The 12,730-nt window shown below is 43.4% G+C and overlaps 1 protein-coding gene across 5 annotated transcripts in view; it reads right to left on the bottom strand.

Moving 5' to 3' along the window:
• Positions 1-12,730, bottom strand: part of vwa5b2 (von Willebrand factor A domain containing 5B2) — a 68,761-nt gene that overhangs the window by 33,596 nt on the left and 22,435 nt on the right. For 4 of the 5 annotated variants that reach the window (XM_078410272.1, XM_078410274.1, XM_078410273.1 and 1 more), the window contains exons 7-12: positions 12,467-12,577; positions 11,871-12,073; positions 5,653-5,767; positions 3,075-3,260; positions 1,699-1,912; positions 240-535 (exon numbers count right to left, since the gene is read on the bottom strand). In XM_078410272.1, coding sequence (XP_078266398.1) covers positions 240-535; positions 1,699-1,912; positions 3,075-3,260; positions 5,653-5,767; positions 11,871-12,073; positions 12,467-12,577 — 1,125 coding nt within the window. The remainder of the gene's footprint in view (positions 1-239; positions 536-1,698; positions 1,913-3,074; positions 3,261-5,652; positions 5,768-11,870; positions 12,074-12,466; positions 12,578-12,730) is intronic. The other variant, XM_078410275.1, reaches the window with a different exon arrangement.

Raw genomic sequence — 12,730 nt, 5'->3', positions numbered from 1 at the left:
TGCTGGAGTAACTTGGCAGGTCAGGCAGCACCTCGGGAGAGGAGGAGGGTGATGTTTCGTCGAGACCCTTCGTCGAGACCCCTGAAGAAGGGTCTCGACCTGAAGCGTCACCCATTTCTTCTCTCCCGAGGTGCTGCCTGACCTGCTGAGTTACTCCAGCATTTTGTGCTTACCTTCGATTTACACCAGCATCTGCAGTTTTTTTCCCTATGTGCTCGGCAGTATGGCAATGCACTTACTTTACCATTGGAGGCTTCAACGTTAGACAATGTTTTCTTCGATGATTCCCAATGCACCAAACCTTTCTGTCCCTGATGGGCAATATCCTCCAAACCCTGTGGGAAGGATGCAACTTCCCTGCCAATATCTGGAGGTTCTGTAGAGTCACTACTATTTGAACCACAGGTCGACATACTTCGATCCCTAGTTCCCTTAAGATTGCTGAGAGAACAATGTGTCAACGTATACTGCTCCTGGATATACGAAGTGAGGGAGATACGCTTTCGCAAGTCATTGAATGAATCATTCTCCGCATCTGGAAATCCAAAAGAAATCATTAAAAAAACAAATAAGCATGAAGCCTGTTTTCATTTGTAAAAATGTTCCACTTTTTAAAAGTTAATTTGACCATGCCACTATTACCGGGTGGCACCATCAGCAATGGCAGCCTCGCTAACGGTCTATCTGTCTTTTTATCTTTTATGTTATTTTTAGTGTGTTTTAAAAAGTTTGTGTTAATGTTCTCTGGTTTGTTTTATGTGGGGGGTGGGGGGGGGGGGGGGGGGGTGGGGGTTGGGGGAATCTTTTTTTTGCAATCTCTTCCCTTGCCGGAGATGCGATTGTTTTCCGGATTGTATCTCCGGTCGCTCTGCGGCCTAACATCATGGAGCTGGCGGCCTTGCTCGAGACTGACTTTGAGCCCCACCGCGGGGCTGTGGATGTACCATCGGAACCTGCGATCCTTTGCCTGGGATCGACGCTCCAAATACGGCCTGCGGATTTTACCATCGAGGAGCTCGCAGTCTCGGGTAGAGACTGATGTCGGGAAGCTCCAAAGTCGCAGAAGGTTCGACCAGCCCCAACCCAGGGTCCGATCGCTGAGATCCCCCCAATGTGGGAGCTTGATCGCCCCGAGGAAGAGGGCTCAGTCGCCTACGGGAGCCAAGATCATCCCGACCGCGAGGCCCCCTACAAAGAAGGGAAGAGATTGAACTTTTTTTTCGCCTTCCATCACAGTGATTATGATTATGATTATGTGATTATGATTATGATTATGTCCAGTTACATTTGGCAGCCATTTTAGTTTAGTTTAGTTTAGTTTAGAGATACAGTGTGGAAACAGACATTTCGGCTCCACACATTAACACTGCCCTACACACACTTGGGACAGTTTTACATTTAACTTAACTAAGCCAATTAACCTGCAAACCTGCACAGCTTTGGAATGTGGGTATCACTGGTCAGTGCGGACCCAGTGGGCCAAAGAGCCTGTTTCCGCGCTGTACCTCTAAACTAAACTAAACATTGGAGCTTCACCATCTTGGCAGGTCAAACATCAGTGATGGTTGAGAAAACGGCCCAGACTATCTATCCTTTAGAACAAGATCACGATCAGGAAGTTTCTGTTGAAAGATTGGACAAGCAAAATAAGATAGATTGAAGGCAGATTTAAAAAAGTCTGAATTTCACATAACTTACCCTTAGATTTTTCACTTTCCTCCACATTAACTGCTGAAAACTCTGAAGAAATCTCCTGGGAAATCTCTTTTAATGCATCCTTAATGTCATTTTTTTCAGCAGAGAAAGAGAGGTTGATCCCGTCAGACATGGCTGAGGTAGAAGATTCACCTTGAGCCTGGAATACAGAGTTGGCTGACTCTTTTAACATCGTTTTAGAAATATGGTGTTTTACCTACAGCAGAAGAAATTGTCCATGTTTTCAGTTGTAATTTTTCACAATTAATTAAATATTGAAAATTAACCTTCATAATTGCTAATAGACTTCCCATGAAAGGTATGACTGTATGTAGCTAATCATTCCACACATATCAGCTGGGCAAGTGTACTGAAGAATGGTTAATGGTGTTTAATGCAGATAAGTGTGAGGTGTTGCATTTTGGTATTAAACCAGGGCAGGACCTGCACAGTGAATGGCAGGGCCCTGGGGAATGCTTTAGAGCAGTGGAATCCAGAAGTACAAGTATATAGTTCCTTGAAAGTGGCGTCAGACATAGATAGGGTGGTCAAGAAGCTTTTCAGCACATCGGCGATCATTAGTCAGAGTATTTAGTATAGAGGTTATGATGTTAGCTTACAGTTGTACAAGAGGTTGGTGTGGCCACATTTGGAGTATTGTGTTCAGATTGGCCACCCTGCCAAACGAAAGACGTTGTTAAGCTGGAAAGAGTGCAGAGAAGATTTACAAAGATGTTGCCAGGACTTGAAGACCTGAGGTAGAGGGAAAGGTTGGGCAGGCTTGGACTTTAATCCTCAACAAATGTTTCAGAGCAAATATAACCCATGCAGCAGCTAGATGAGTGAATGTAAAGGTCACGAGAGGCTTCTCTGGGTGCATACTCCTTCCCACGCCTTTGATCGCTAAGCCTTCCATTCTAATACATCCACTGTGGGCAACACCCAACCACGATTCCAATTTCACATGCGCACAAAATTATCACTCACACCAAACACCCCACCTCTCCACTTGCTGAACATTCAGTCTGAAGAAGGGTCTCGACCCAAAACGTCACCCATTCCTTCTCTCCAGAGATACTGCCTGTCCAGCCGAGTTACTCCAGCATTTTGTGTCCATCTCCGCTTTCTACCGTATGTTTCCCTTTCACTGACCTTCCCAATGCCGGTGTCAATACCTGTCCCCACCTCCACAACCCCTGGCACCCCTCAGCCATCAGCTGGCTTCGCGTTGACTCAGGTTTCAATACCTTCATGAACTGAACTTGCCTTCGTCAACATTTGCCTTTCCTGCTTGCTCAATATCCCATACATTGGTGTTGTCACTCCCTGCTGGCCCGAACGTGATCAGAAGATTCAGACATGGAACAGACCTGACTTACCACATTCTTCTTCCTTTGGAATCCAGAAAGGTCATAAATGACACCATAGCTGTTAAGATGATCCCCTGGGTATAAAGGTCCAATTTCCATTGGAGAAAGAAGAACTTCTAAAGTATCTGGGAGATACCATTCAACGGTGATGTCACTCATAACTGGCTCAATTGCTTTCTTCAACGATTTAATTAACTGATTGAAAAATAATACATTCATATTCAGGTACATTATCTTTGCTGATGAGAAAATGGCTCACTGTGTCCACCAGAAGAGAACTCAGTTCATTAAGTTCATTGTCATTTCATTCCATGAGGAGCTTTAGTGTTGCTCCGCCCCTTGTTTAAAAGCAGACACATTTAAGAGTAACAAATATTTCCCTCCCTCATGGATATTAATGGAGGTTAATTTAATAGCAATGGCAAATGTAAAGCCTCCGCTTAAACTGAGAACAATTCAGCAAAAATCAATGTATAATATCTTTATTATAATTTACTTTAAGCTCAAATCAAAACTGCAGCAATTTTATTTAAGAGCCACAAATGGTCAAATATGAGAATAACTGAGTGAGCATCAATTTTATTTTTAACTAGTGCTCGGAAATTGCGTTTAAATTATTAACTGACTCCTGTTCTTTGAATAGAAATTGCACAAGCCGAATTAACTGTCCAAGGCATAAATGAACAGTAATCAGACCTTTGAGAGAAGAACAAGGCGTTGCATATCCTATGCATACACTAATTTTCTGAATTATCATCTTCAATTCGAGTCAATTTAATTCAATTCACCTTTAGGAAGAATTTAAGTAATTCAGCTAACAACAGGAATTCTCATTTTGGTGGCAACATTGAATCAGACTACTACATGGAGAGGTGTGTCCTGTTAAATCAGAACCAGCAAGAAAATTGAGCATTTATCTTAAAGAGCAGGTTAAATCCACCTTTAACCGGTGGGGTGACATCTGTGACACCACTAGCTTTGTAGATCTAAAGCAAAACAATCAGCTATTTGATAATTAATTTTCAAATTTACCATCAATTACATGGATCATTGTATAAGGCCCATTATTTAAGTAGCACAACCCTTGTTAATTACAGACCTCCCAACATTTGATTTTACAAATTCATAATTTTGATGTCCAAACTTCAGAATTTTACATCAAAATTCATAATATGGCACGTAACACAACTTTTCAGCAAAAAAAAAGTATGCATGCCAAATGCGCATACTTGTGTGAAAAACGACTATTATTTCCAAAAGTCTGTAGTTCTTGGACTACATGTAAAATGTCAGGCCAATCATGAGTATATTCTGCTATTTATAGAAAGGTTATTGAACATAAATACTTTTTACAACACAAAGAAAAAATTGTTTTGTTTTGTTTTTTCTATTTTGCTTTTTCCTTACACATCCCAATTCTCTTGGTATTGAATAAAAGAACAATGGTCATAAAATGTATGACTAAGTTATGAAGAGTTTCATTTAAAACTGCACATACCTAATTTCATCGAAGACAGACTTGCTCCAGTGGTCTTCAACAGCAAATCACAATGATCCATGTCCCGCCCACCACCCCCTCCCTACCCCTACTCCCCCCACTACCCCCCCCCCCACCACCACCCCCTCCCCCCATTCCCCCCCACCCCCCTCCCCACCCCCCTCCCCTCCCCACCCCCACTCCCCCTCCTGCCGCCCACCACCCCCACTCCCCTCTCCCCGACCTCCACTCCTCCCCTCCCCCTCTGCTGCCCCCTTCCCCCCACCCCAACTCCCACCCCCATTCATCCACCCCATCCCCTCTCAACATCAACGAGCCTCACGCTACGAGGCCAGGCCAGGCGAGCAGTGAGGCGAAGCCAGGCGAGCAGTGAGGCGAAGCCAGGCGAGCGGTGAGGCGAGGTCAGGCGAGTGGCGAGGCCAGGCCAGGCCAGGCGAGCGGCGAGGTGAGGCCAGGCCAGGCCAGGCAAGCGGCGAGGCCAGGCCAGGCAAGCGGCGAGGCGAGGCCAGGCAAGCGGCGAGGCCAGGCCAGGCCAGGCGAGTGGCGAGGCCAGGCCAGGCCAGGCGAGCGGCGAGGCAAGGCCAGGCCAGGCCAGGCGAGCGGCGAGGTGAGGCAAGCAGCGAGGTGAGGCAAGCGGCAAGGTGAGGCGAGCGGCAAGGCGAAGCCAGGTTAGTGGCAAGGCCAGGCCAGGCGAGCAGCGAGGCAAGGCCAGGCCAGGCGAGTGGCGGGGCGGGGCGGGCAGCAGGGCGAGGCGAGGGGCAGGGCGAGCGGCGAGGCGTGTGTTTTGCCGAATGACGGAAATTAAATAAGAAAGCGGAAACTTTCCGCCAAATTCGGAAGGGTTGGGAGGTCTGTAATTAGATTGCATTGATCTAGAGATGTTTAGAACAACTAATTTGTTTCTAAAAGGTTAGATGCAGAGATGTTTAGAACAACTGATTCGTTTCTAATTAAGTCCTATTCATATGATATAGATTATAAATCAAAACTGAAGAGAAAGAACCATGATTGTTAATCAGCTGGATACATTTTGCCAGTTTTACATTATTCCCCAAATTCAGTGCAAACTCAATTGTTTTGGCCACGTACCTTTCGTTGCAACTGTTCACCTTCACTGAAAGATTCAAACAGTCCACCTGTGATCTTTGCAACTCTGCGCAGTAAGCGCTTGCAGGCATTAGGACCCAGCCCGTAACTGAAACATCTATTGAAAGCTTATGTTAAAATTGTGGCAATAGAAATACATACTTATTCTGCAACTTGTCATTGAATCTAGACAACAAGATAACTAGATTCCAGTAGAATTGTTTTTACTTAATCCCTGCACAGGTAATGTTGGTGACCCGAAACACTGCTATCAATTTAAGATGTGTAGAGTAATTGTACCAATTTTGCTAATGGCATTTTCCTTGAAATCAGCAGCTAAGTGGATGACCGTTAGACACCAGCACAATAAATATCCTAATGGCATGTCTTTGGTTGCTTTGTTGTTATAGGCTTTTGGTGAGCTAGTTAGATCTTCTTGACATTTCCCTTCCTTGTAACCAAATAACGTAGGCGCCATATCAACCATTACATTATTACTAAAAACTAATTGTATTCAGAATTCATGAGCCAAACTGCCACAAAGAAAGAGAAGAAAAACTAAAGTTGTTTTGATTTTTGATGAATGTTTGGTCATTCTGAAGCTTTTGCATCTCTGTAAGTGTTTTTAAACGTGACTAGTTTTTCCTCTTACTGTGATGTTCTTTTGCGGTGTTACAATCATGTCAAGAACTTGTTTACTGCCACTTCCAGTCACGTTATAGAGCCAGGTGGCAGAGGGTGAATTATTTTGTGTGAACCTCCAATTTCTACGGCTTCACATTTTCTAACGAGAGAGCATTCAAGCAATACTGAGCGTATAAAAATTGAACAGATGTTATCAATGGACCAACATAAGAAATTATTGCGTAGGGCGGAACTGCAAATGTTGATATACACTGAAGATGGACACAAAATGCTGGAATAACTCAGCAGGACAGGCAGCATCTCTAGATAGAAGGAATGGGTAATGTTTCAGGTCGAGACCTTCTTCAAACTGAGAGTCGAGGAGAGAGAGAGACACAGATATGGAAGGGTAAGGTGTGAAAACGAGACATCAAAGGGGACGTAGTTCAAGAATAAATGTAGAATTGTTAGCTTGGGGAAGATGACAACGAAGCATACAAAGATAAAATTTATTCAAGAAGAAAGGCTGGCCAGAGAACTAGGATGGGGTAGGAATAGAGAGAGAGGGAAAGGCAGGGTGACTTGATGTTAGAGAGGTCGATATTCATACCGGTGGATTGTAAGCTGCCAAAGCAAAATGAGACATCAGCTAAGGATATTTTGATTCCGAGTTATTTTTGGAGAAAGGCTTTGTCAAAGGTGCAATAAAAGAGGAAACTGCCACAATACCAGATTAGTTTAAAAATAAGATGGAGCAGGTACAAAGGGTTACTATACTTAAAGTAGGCAAATCACCTGGTCCAATGAGATGCTGAAGGAAATGATATGCTAAGGTACAATTCACAGTTATACATGAGCAGCTCCAATAAACTGGAAGATTACATGCGTTCAAAAATGAGATAGATATGTGTAGGAAGGAACTGCAGATGCTGGTTTAAACTGAAGATAGATGCAAAAAGCTGATGTAATTCAACGGGTCAGGCAGCATCTCTGGAGAAAAGGAATAGGTGACATTTCAGGTTGAGACCCTTCTTCAGACTGCGAGTCAGGGCATAGGGACATGAGAGATATAGAGAGATATATATTTTGCTTGGGAAGCTTACAGCCCAGGGGTATGAATATTGGTTTCTCTAACTTGCATCCCCTCTCTCTCCCCCATCCTAGTCGTTGGACTAAATTCACTGTCGTCCTGGTGAGTTTCATTGTCTATATAACTCATTAACACCTAGACCACAGCTAACAATGGACCGTTTCCTTGATCATCGTTACTTTTTTGCTTATCTTTCATTCATTTGTTCTATATCTCTCTGTATCACTGTCTATATCTCTTGTTTGCCTCTCCCCTGACTCTCAGTCTCTTGCCCAGAGTGGGGGAAGTGAGAACCAGAGGGCATAGGTTTACGGTGAAAGGGGAAAGATTTTATAGAAATCTGAGGGGTAACTTTTTTGCCCAAAGGGTGGTGGGTGTCTGGAATGGGTGTGGGTGTATGGAGATTGTTGAGGCAAGGTTTAAGAAGCAATCAGACAGGTACCTGGAAAGGATAGGTGTAGAGGGATTTGGGCCAAACACAGGCAAGTGATCTTAGGTTAAGTGATCTTAGATGTTCACCCTCCCCTTTCAGCAAGTTCATGGATAACTCTTTGAAGGATGTTGATGAAGCAAATAATAAAGCATAAATAATCCTTGTATTTATTAATAAATGCATAGAGCGCATAAAGGCAGCAAGTTAAGAGGTCCATGTAAAGCATTAATGCAGCTCCAGCTAGACTCTTGGGCTAAATCTTAACTCCCAGAAATGGATGGCTGTGGTCACATCTTGGTATAAGGGAGATGAGATCATGCGAAGAGAATTTAGGGATTTGGATAGTTGGTTAAAAAACAGGACCGTAATGTCAGGATTACTACCCATACCTCATATCCAGAATCTGTCTGCCCATACCTTCCTGTACATCATTTACCCACCTCCCCAACCACCAACACCAAATGTCCACAGTCCCCTCCTCACCCCTTCAACCCATGTAACCGAAACACCAACCTCCACCACCCCCACCTCCCCCCCTCCAACCTCCACCTCCCCGCCCCCCCTCCAACCCCCACCCCCCACCCCCACCAGCTACAAGCCAGAATCTACTATTATCTGTCACTTCCCTTATCTGTTCTTGACCTTATGAAGCAAGCTTGCTGCCTGCCAGTATCTTAGACTATTGGTCATGCTGCATGCAATCAGGAAACCCATTTAAAGGGATGCCGCAGTTAGATTCTGTGTTTGGGAATCTAACTGCAGCATAATTTGGGAAAACCATATCTCTGAGCTTCCCAGGCTTTCAACAAAGTTCCCGCTGCACAAGCAGCTCTCCAGGGGTCAGGTTCAGGCCACTGCGTCCAGTTCTGCCAATTACTCTTTGGGAAAGATGAGAAGCTCCGCTGAGGTTGTGAAAGAGATTTACTGGAATGATTCCAGATCTGAATGATCGTAGTTAAAGTGGATTGGCTGGTAATGCTAGTGTTGTTCCCTTTGGAACTGAAAGCTAAGAAGACACTAAATAGAAATAATTAAAACCATGCCTGGCATGAATCTCCTCAGTGGACATTGGATAAGAAATTTGTTATTGTATTTCCAATGTTCAAGCCACCAATGACCTTTATTTGTATGAAGATTTGAACACAGTATAATATCTTAAGGCACTGCACAGCCAACATTGCCAAACAAAATTTGACATCAAACATCAAATGATATTAAGACAGGTAGAATAATAGAGCTAAACAACATGGAAACAAACCCTTCAGCCTAACTTCATCAAGTTGCCTAAGGATGAGAGGAGATCTTATCGAAACGTATAAGATTATTAAGGGGTTGGACACGTTAGAGGCAGGAAACATGTTCCCAATGTTGGGGGAGTCCAGAACAAGGGGCCACAGTTTAAGAATAAGGGGTAGGCCATTTAGAACTGAGATGAGGAAAAACTTTTTCAGTCAGACTTGTGAATCTGTGGAATTCTCTACCTCAGAAGGCAGTGGAGGCCAATTCTCTGAATGCATTCAAGAGAGAGCTAGATAGAGCTCTTCAGGATAGCGGAGTCAGTTGGTATGGGGAGAAGGCAGGAACGGGGTACTGATTGAGAATGATCAGCCATGATCACATTGAATGGCGGTGCTGGCTCGAAGGGCCGAATGGCCTCCTCCTGCACCTATTGTCTATTGTCTATTGTCTATTGTCAAGCTAATCCCACTTGTCTGTGCCTAGCTCATATCTTTCCAGAACTTTCCTCTGCAGATGGAAACATTTTAAGTGGACTTGAGAAGTTGACAAGAGGCCCATTGGAACGGCCAGACCAGGCCAAGCATGGGAAAGCCAATGTTAGTGACGGAGTGATCTGGTGACCATTAACATGTCATCTTTACATATCACACTGTAAGAGGTAATTAACTGGAAACCATTTTGTGCTAACTGTGGCATACATTTTAAAGCTGAAAATGCTTTTTCAGCTGAATATGTTCCCGTTGGAAGTCTGTCTTCACAGTACCAGACACCTACAAGATAAGAAGTTGTTCTCAGTCTTTAGAAGTTGTTCACTTATGGTTTATCAAGGACTGGATGTTCCGATGCTCCGGGCCAGAATCCAATAGTGTTTCCTTATCACACAATGGTGGTCTCTTTGATCATCTTAGCTATGCGACACCCCTGTACTCCTGTTTGACTCCCTAACACAATTAAAGCAACTGTATTATGGGAACTCTACTATGTATCTGCTGAGACTGCTTTATGCTAGTGTAACCATGGAAATTACTGCATGTGCTTTGTGCTGCTTTTAACTGTATAAATACTGACTGTAATCAGTATATTCTTTGAGAGGACAGAAGCAGGTGCTTGAGTGAACAACAGTGCACTCAGGTCTCTGTGTCTTCTACCACCGGTGTTAAAGTAAAAAGTTTTAACTGAGTCTTGTGTTTTGCGTACTTATTTCAGAGATAAGTCGAGTCGACTTTCACAACACTGGTGTTGTAACCAGGTTCACTGGTGTTGTAAACAGGCAAACTTTTCACAGTTGCCAAAAAGAGGAGTGGAGTTGGCAACTCTGGAAATAGGAATGGAGTTGGTAATATTGTAAAGAGGAACAAAGTTGGTAATTTTGCTAATTGTGTCAGACATTGGGCAAGAATATATTGATGGATTGCTGGTGGTTCCATAAATACACAAGCTACCTGCAGAGAGCAGCATCTGGCCTTACACATCAAATACACTGAGGTGAGGCACTGGAGATATTTCATATCTGGTCCCCTTCCTCTTTAGCTACCGGCGAGCATGGCCCCACTCATTCACTTGGAAAGGTAAGTGGTTTGTTTGCTTTTATTTTAAGGTAATAATCATATTTTTAAGTAATTTACACACTAAATGGGTTTTATGTGAATTTATCATTTAAAAAAGAATAACCATTACTTTCAACTCTTTAAATACTTTTCATCTGATTCTGGCTATTTGGAGACATTTAGCAACAGCAGGAAAGATCCTGGATAGGACAAGGCACCAGAGGGCCATTCAGGGAGTTCCATGGGCAAAGATCTCATAGTCTGCAGCCTGGTCACCACTTGTAGCTCACTGCACTTCCCAGAATGACCACAGCAGTGATGCCGGCACTGCTTTGGGAGCCATAAGGAACAATGAGGGGTGGAGCAGGTCCAGCAAGGTCTGGTCTATTGGCTTCAGCCTTTCCAATGTTTGGTCAGAGGAAGTTTCTGCACAAACAGTAATGGACAGCAGATGTATCAGGATGTGGCCTAGAATGGTGGGCTATAGTTAGAAGGACAATAATCTGTTTGGACAGGAGCTAGGTTAGGAATGACATTGAAGGATATGAGCCTCATGCAGGCAAATGGGATGGGGGTAGATAGGCATCATGGTCAACATGACAAGATGGCTTGAAAGGGTCTGATTCTCTGCATTACAGTTACATTTCTATTTGTCTCTGGGAGATTCTGACAACTCAGTGGATCAGTGAAGTTCATGTTCATAGGTGATAGGAGCAGAATTAGGCCATTCGGCCCATCAAGTCTACTCCGCCATTCATTCGTGGCTGATCTATCTTTCTCTCAACCCCTGCTTTCTACCCATAACCCCTAACACCTGTACTAATCAAGAATCTGTCTATCTCTGATTTAAAAATATCCATTGACTTTGCCTCCACAACTTTCTGTGGCAATAAATTCCACAGATTCACCACCCTCTGACTAAAGATATTCATCCTCATCTCCTTCTTAAAGGGACGTCCTTTTATTCTGAGGCTATGACCTTTGTCCTTGACTCTCCCACTAGTGGAAACATCCTCTCTACATCCACTCTATCCAGGCATTGAGGTCCTCCCTCATCCTTCTAAACTCAAATGAAAAGAAGTGCTGGCGAGGAAGAGTTAGACCTCATTAATGCTCGTGTGGGAAATGACCTTAGGTTTCAGATGGTGCCTGCAAGGGGTGGCCAACATGAAAACAAAAAGCAGTGAAATTGTAACGCAGAATAAAAGTAAACAGAAATGGTTTTTACAATTCTCTTTTGCGATAAATATTTCCATTGATCAGAATCACGTAAGCATAAGAGAAGTACCTTGCTGAGCTTGCGTTTTTTCGTACCAACTCTATGATTTTCCCGGCTTGGCTCATAGAAGCATCAGTCAATATAAAGAGCTGCCGAGGATACCCACAATGGACTGGTTGTTTATAAATCCAGGATAAAGCACCAAGTATATTACTGCTGCCCATGTCAGCTCCCATCCTCTGAATATATTCATATGCCAAGGATAGGGTCTCCTTGAAACAAACAAATAGCTTAACTGGAGACAGTACAGAATATAGGTAAACATAGCATGAAATAATAATACAATCATAATTTGAGATCATAGATATTGCTTGTTTAGTGATATTTGAAAGTGACGAAGATTCGGGCAGTTATCAAATGACGAACATTTTCTTTTAACAAGGAGAGAAATGGGAGGCATGTTTGACCGTCACATCAGCAATGGTGGCTGCCTTCCAATGGTGTGGAAATATGGGAAGGCCAGAATCCAGCTCAAGTTGCTGCATAGAGGATGACAAAATGGCCGTCAAAGAGAGAGTGTGCAAAATGAATTGTTGTGCTATCCCGACTTAAACTGTAAATGATAAAAGGAATCAAATTATATTTTTTGAACTGAGAGAACTTACATCACTGCACACTCGACTGGAAGAGAAGAGAGTCCTCACATTTGAGCCTAACCCAATGATGTTCAGTAGTGTTCCAGGTGGTAAACTTTTAATGGCAACTAACATGGCTTCCTAGAAAACAAAGCAGTAAGATTGAAACTACAATTTTTGTTATACATATTACATGATGCCAGAACCTTATCCTTCATTTTCTCTCTTTTTGAAGCTTCTCTGTTCTGGCAGGATAGCTAAGAATGACCCCATCTTCCCTCGCCAACAGTACTC

The sequence above is a fragment of the Rhinoraja longicauda genome, chromosome 13 (assembly GCF_053455715.1).
Source record: "Rhinoraja longicauda isolate Sanriku21f chromosome 13, sRhiLon1.1, whole genome shotgun sequence".
NCBI lineage: Eukaryota > Metazoa > Chordata > Chondrichthyes > Rajiformes > Arhynchobatidae > Rhinoraja > Rhinoraja longicauda.
Note: the sequence above shows the minus strand (reverse complement) of the source record. Positions and strands in the feature narration are given on the sequence as shown.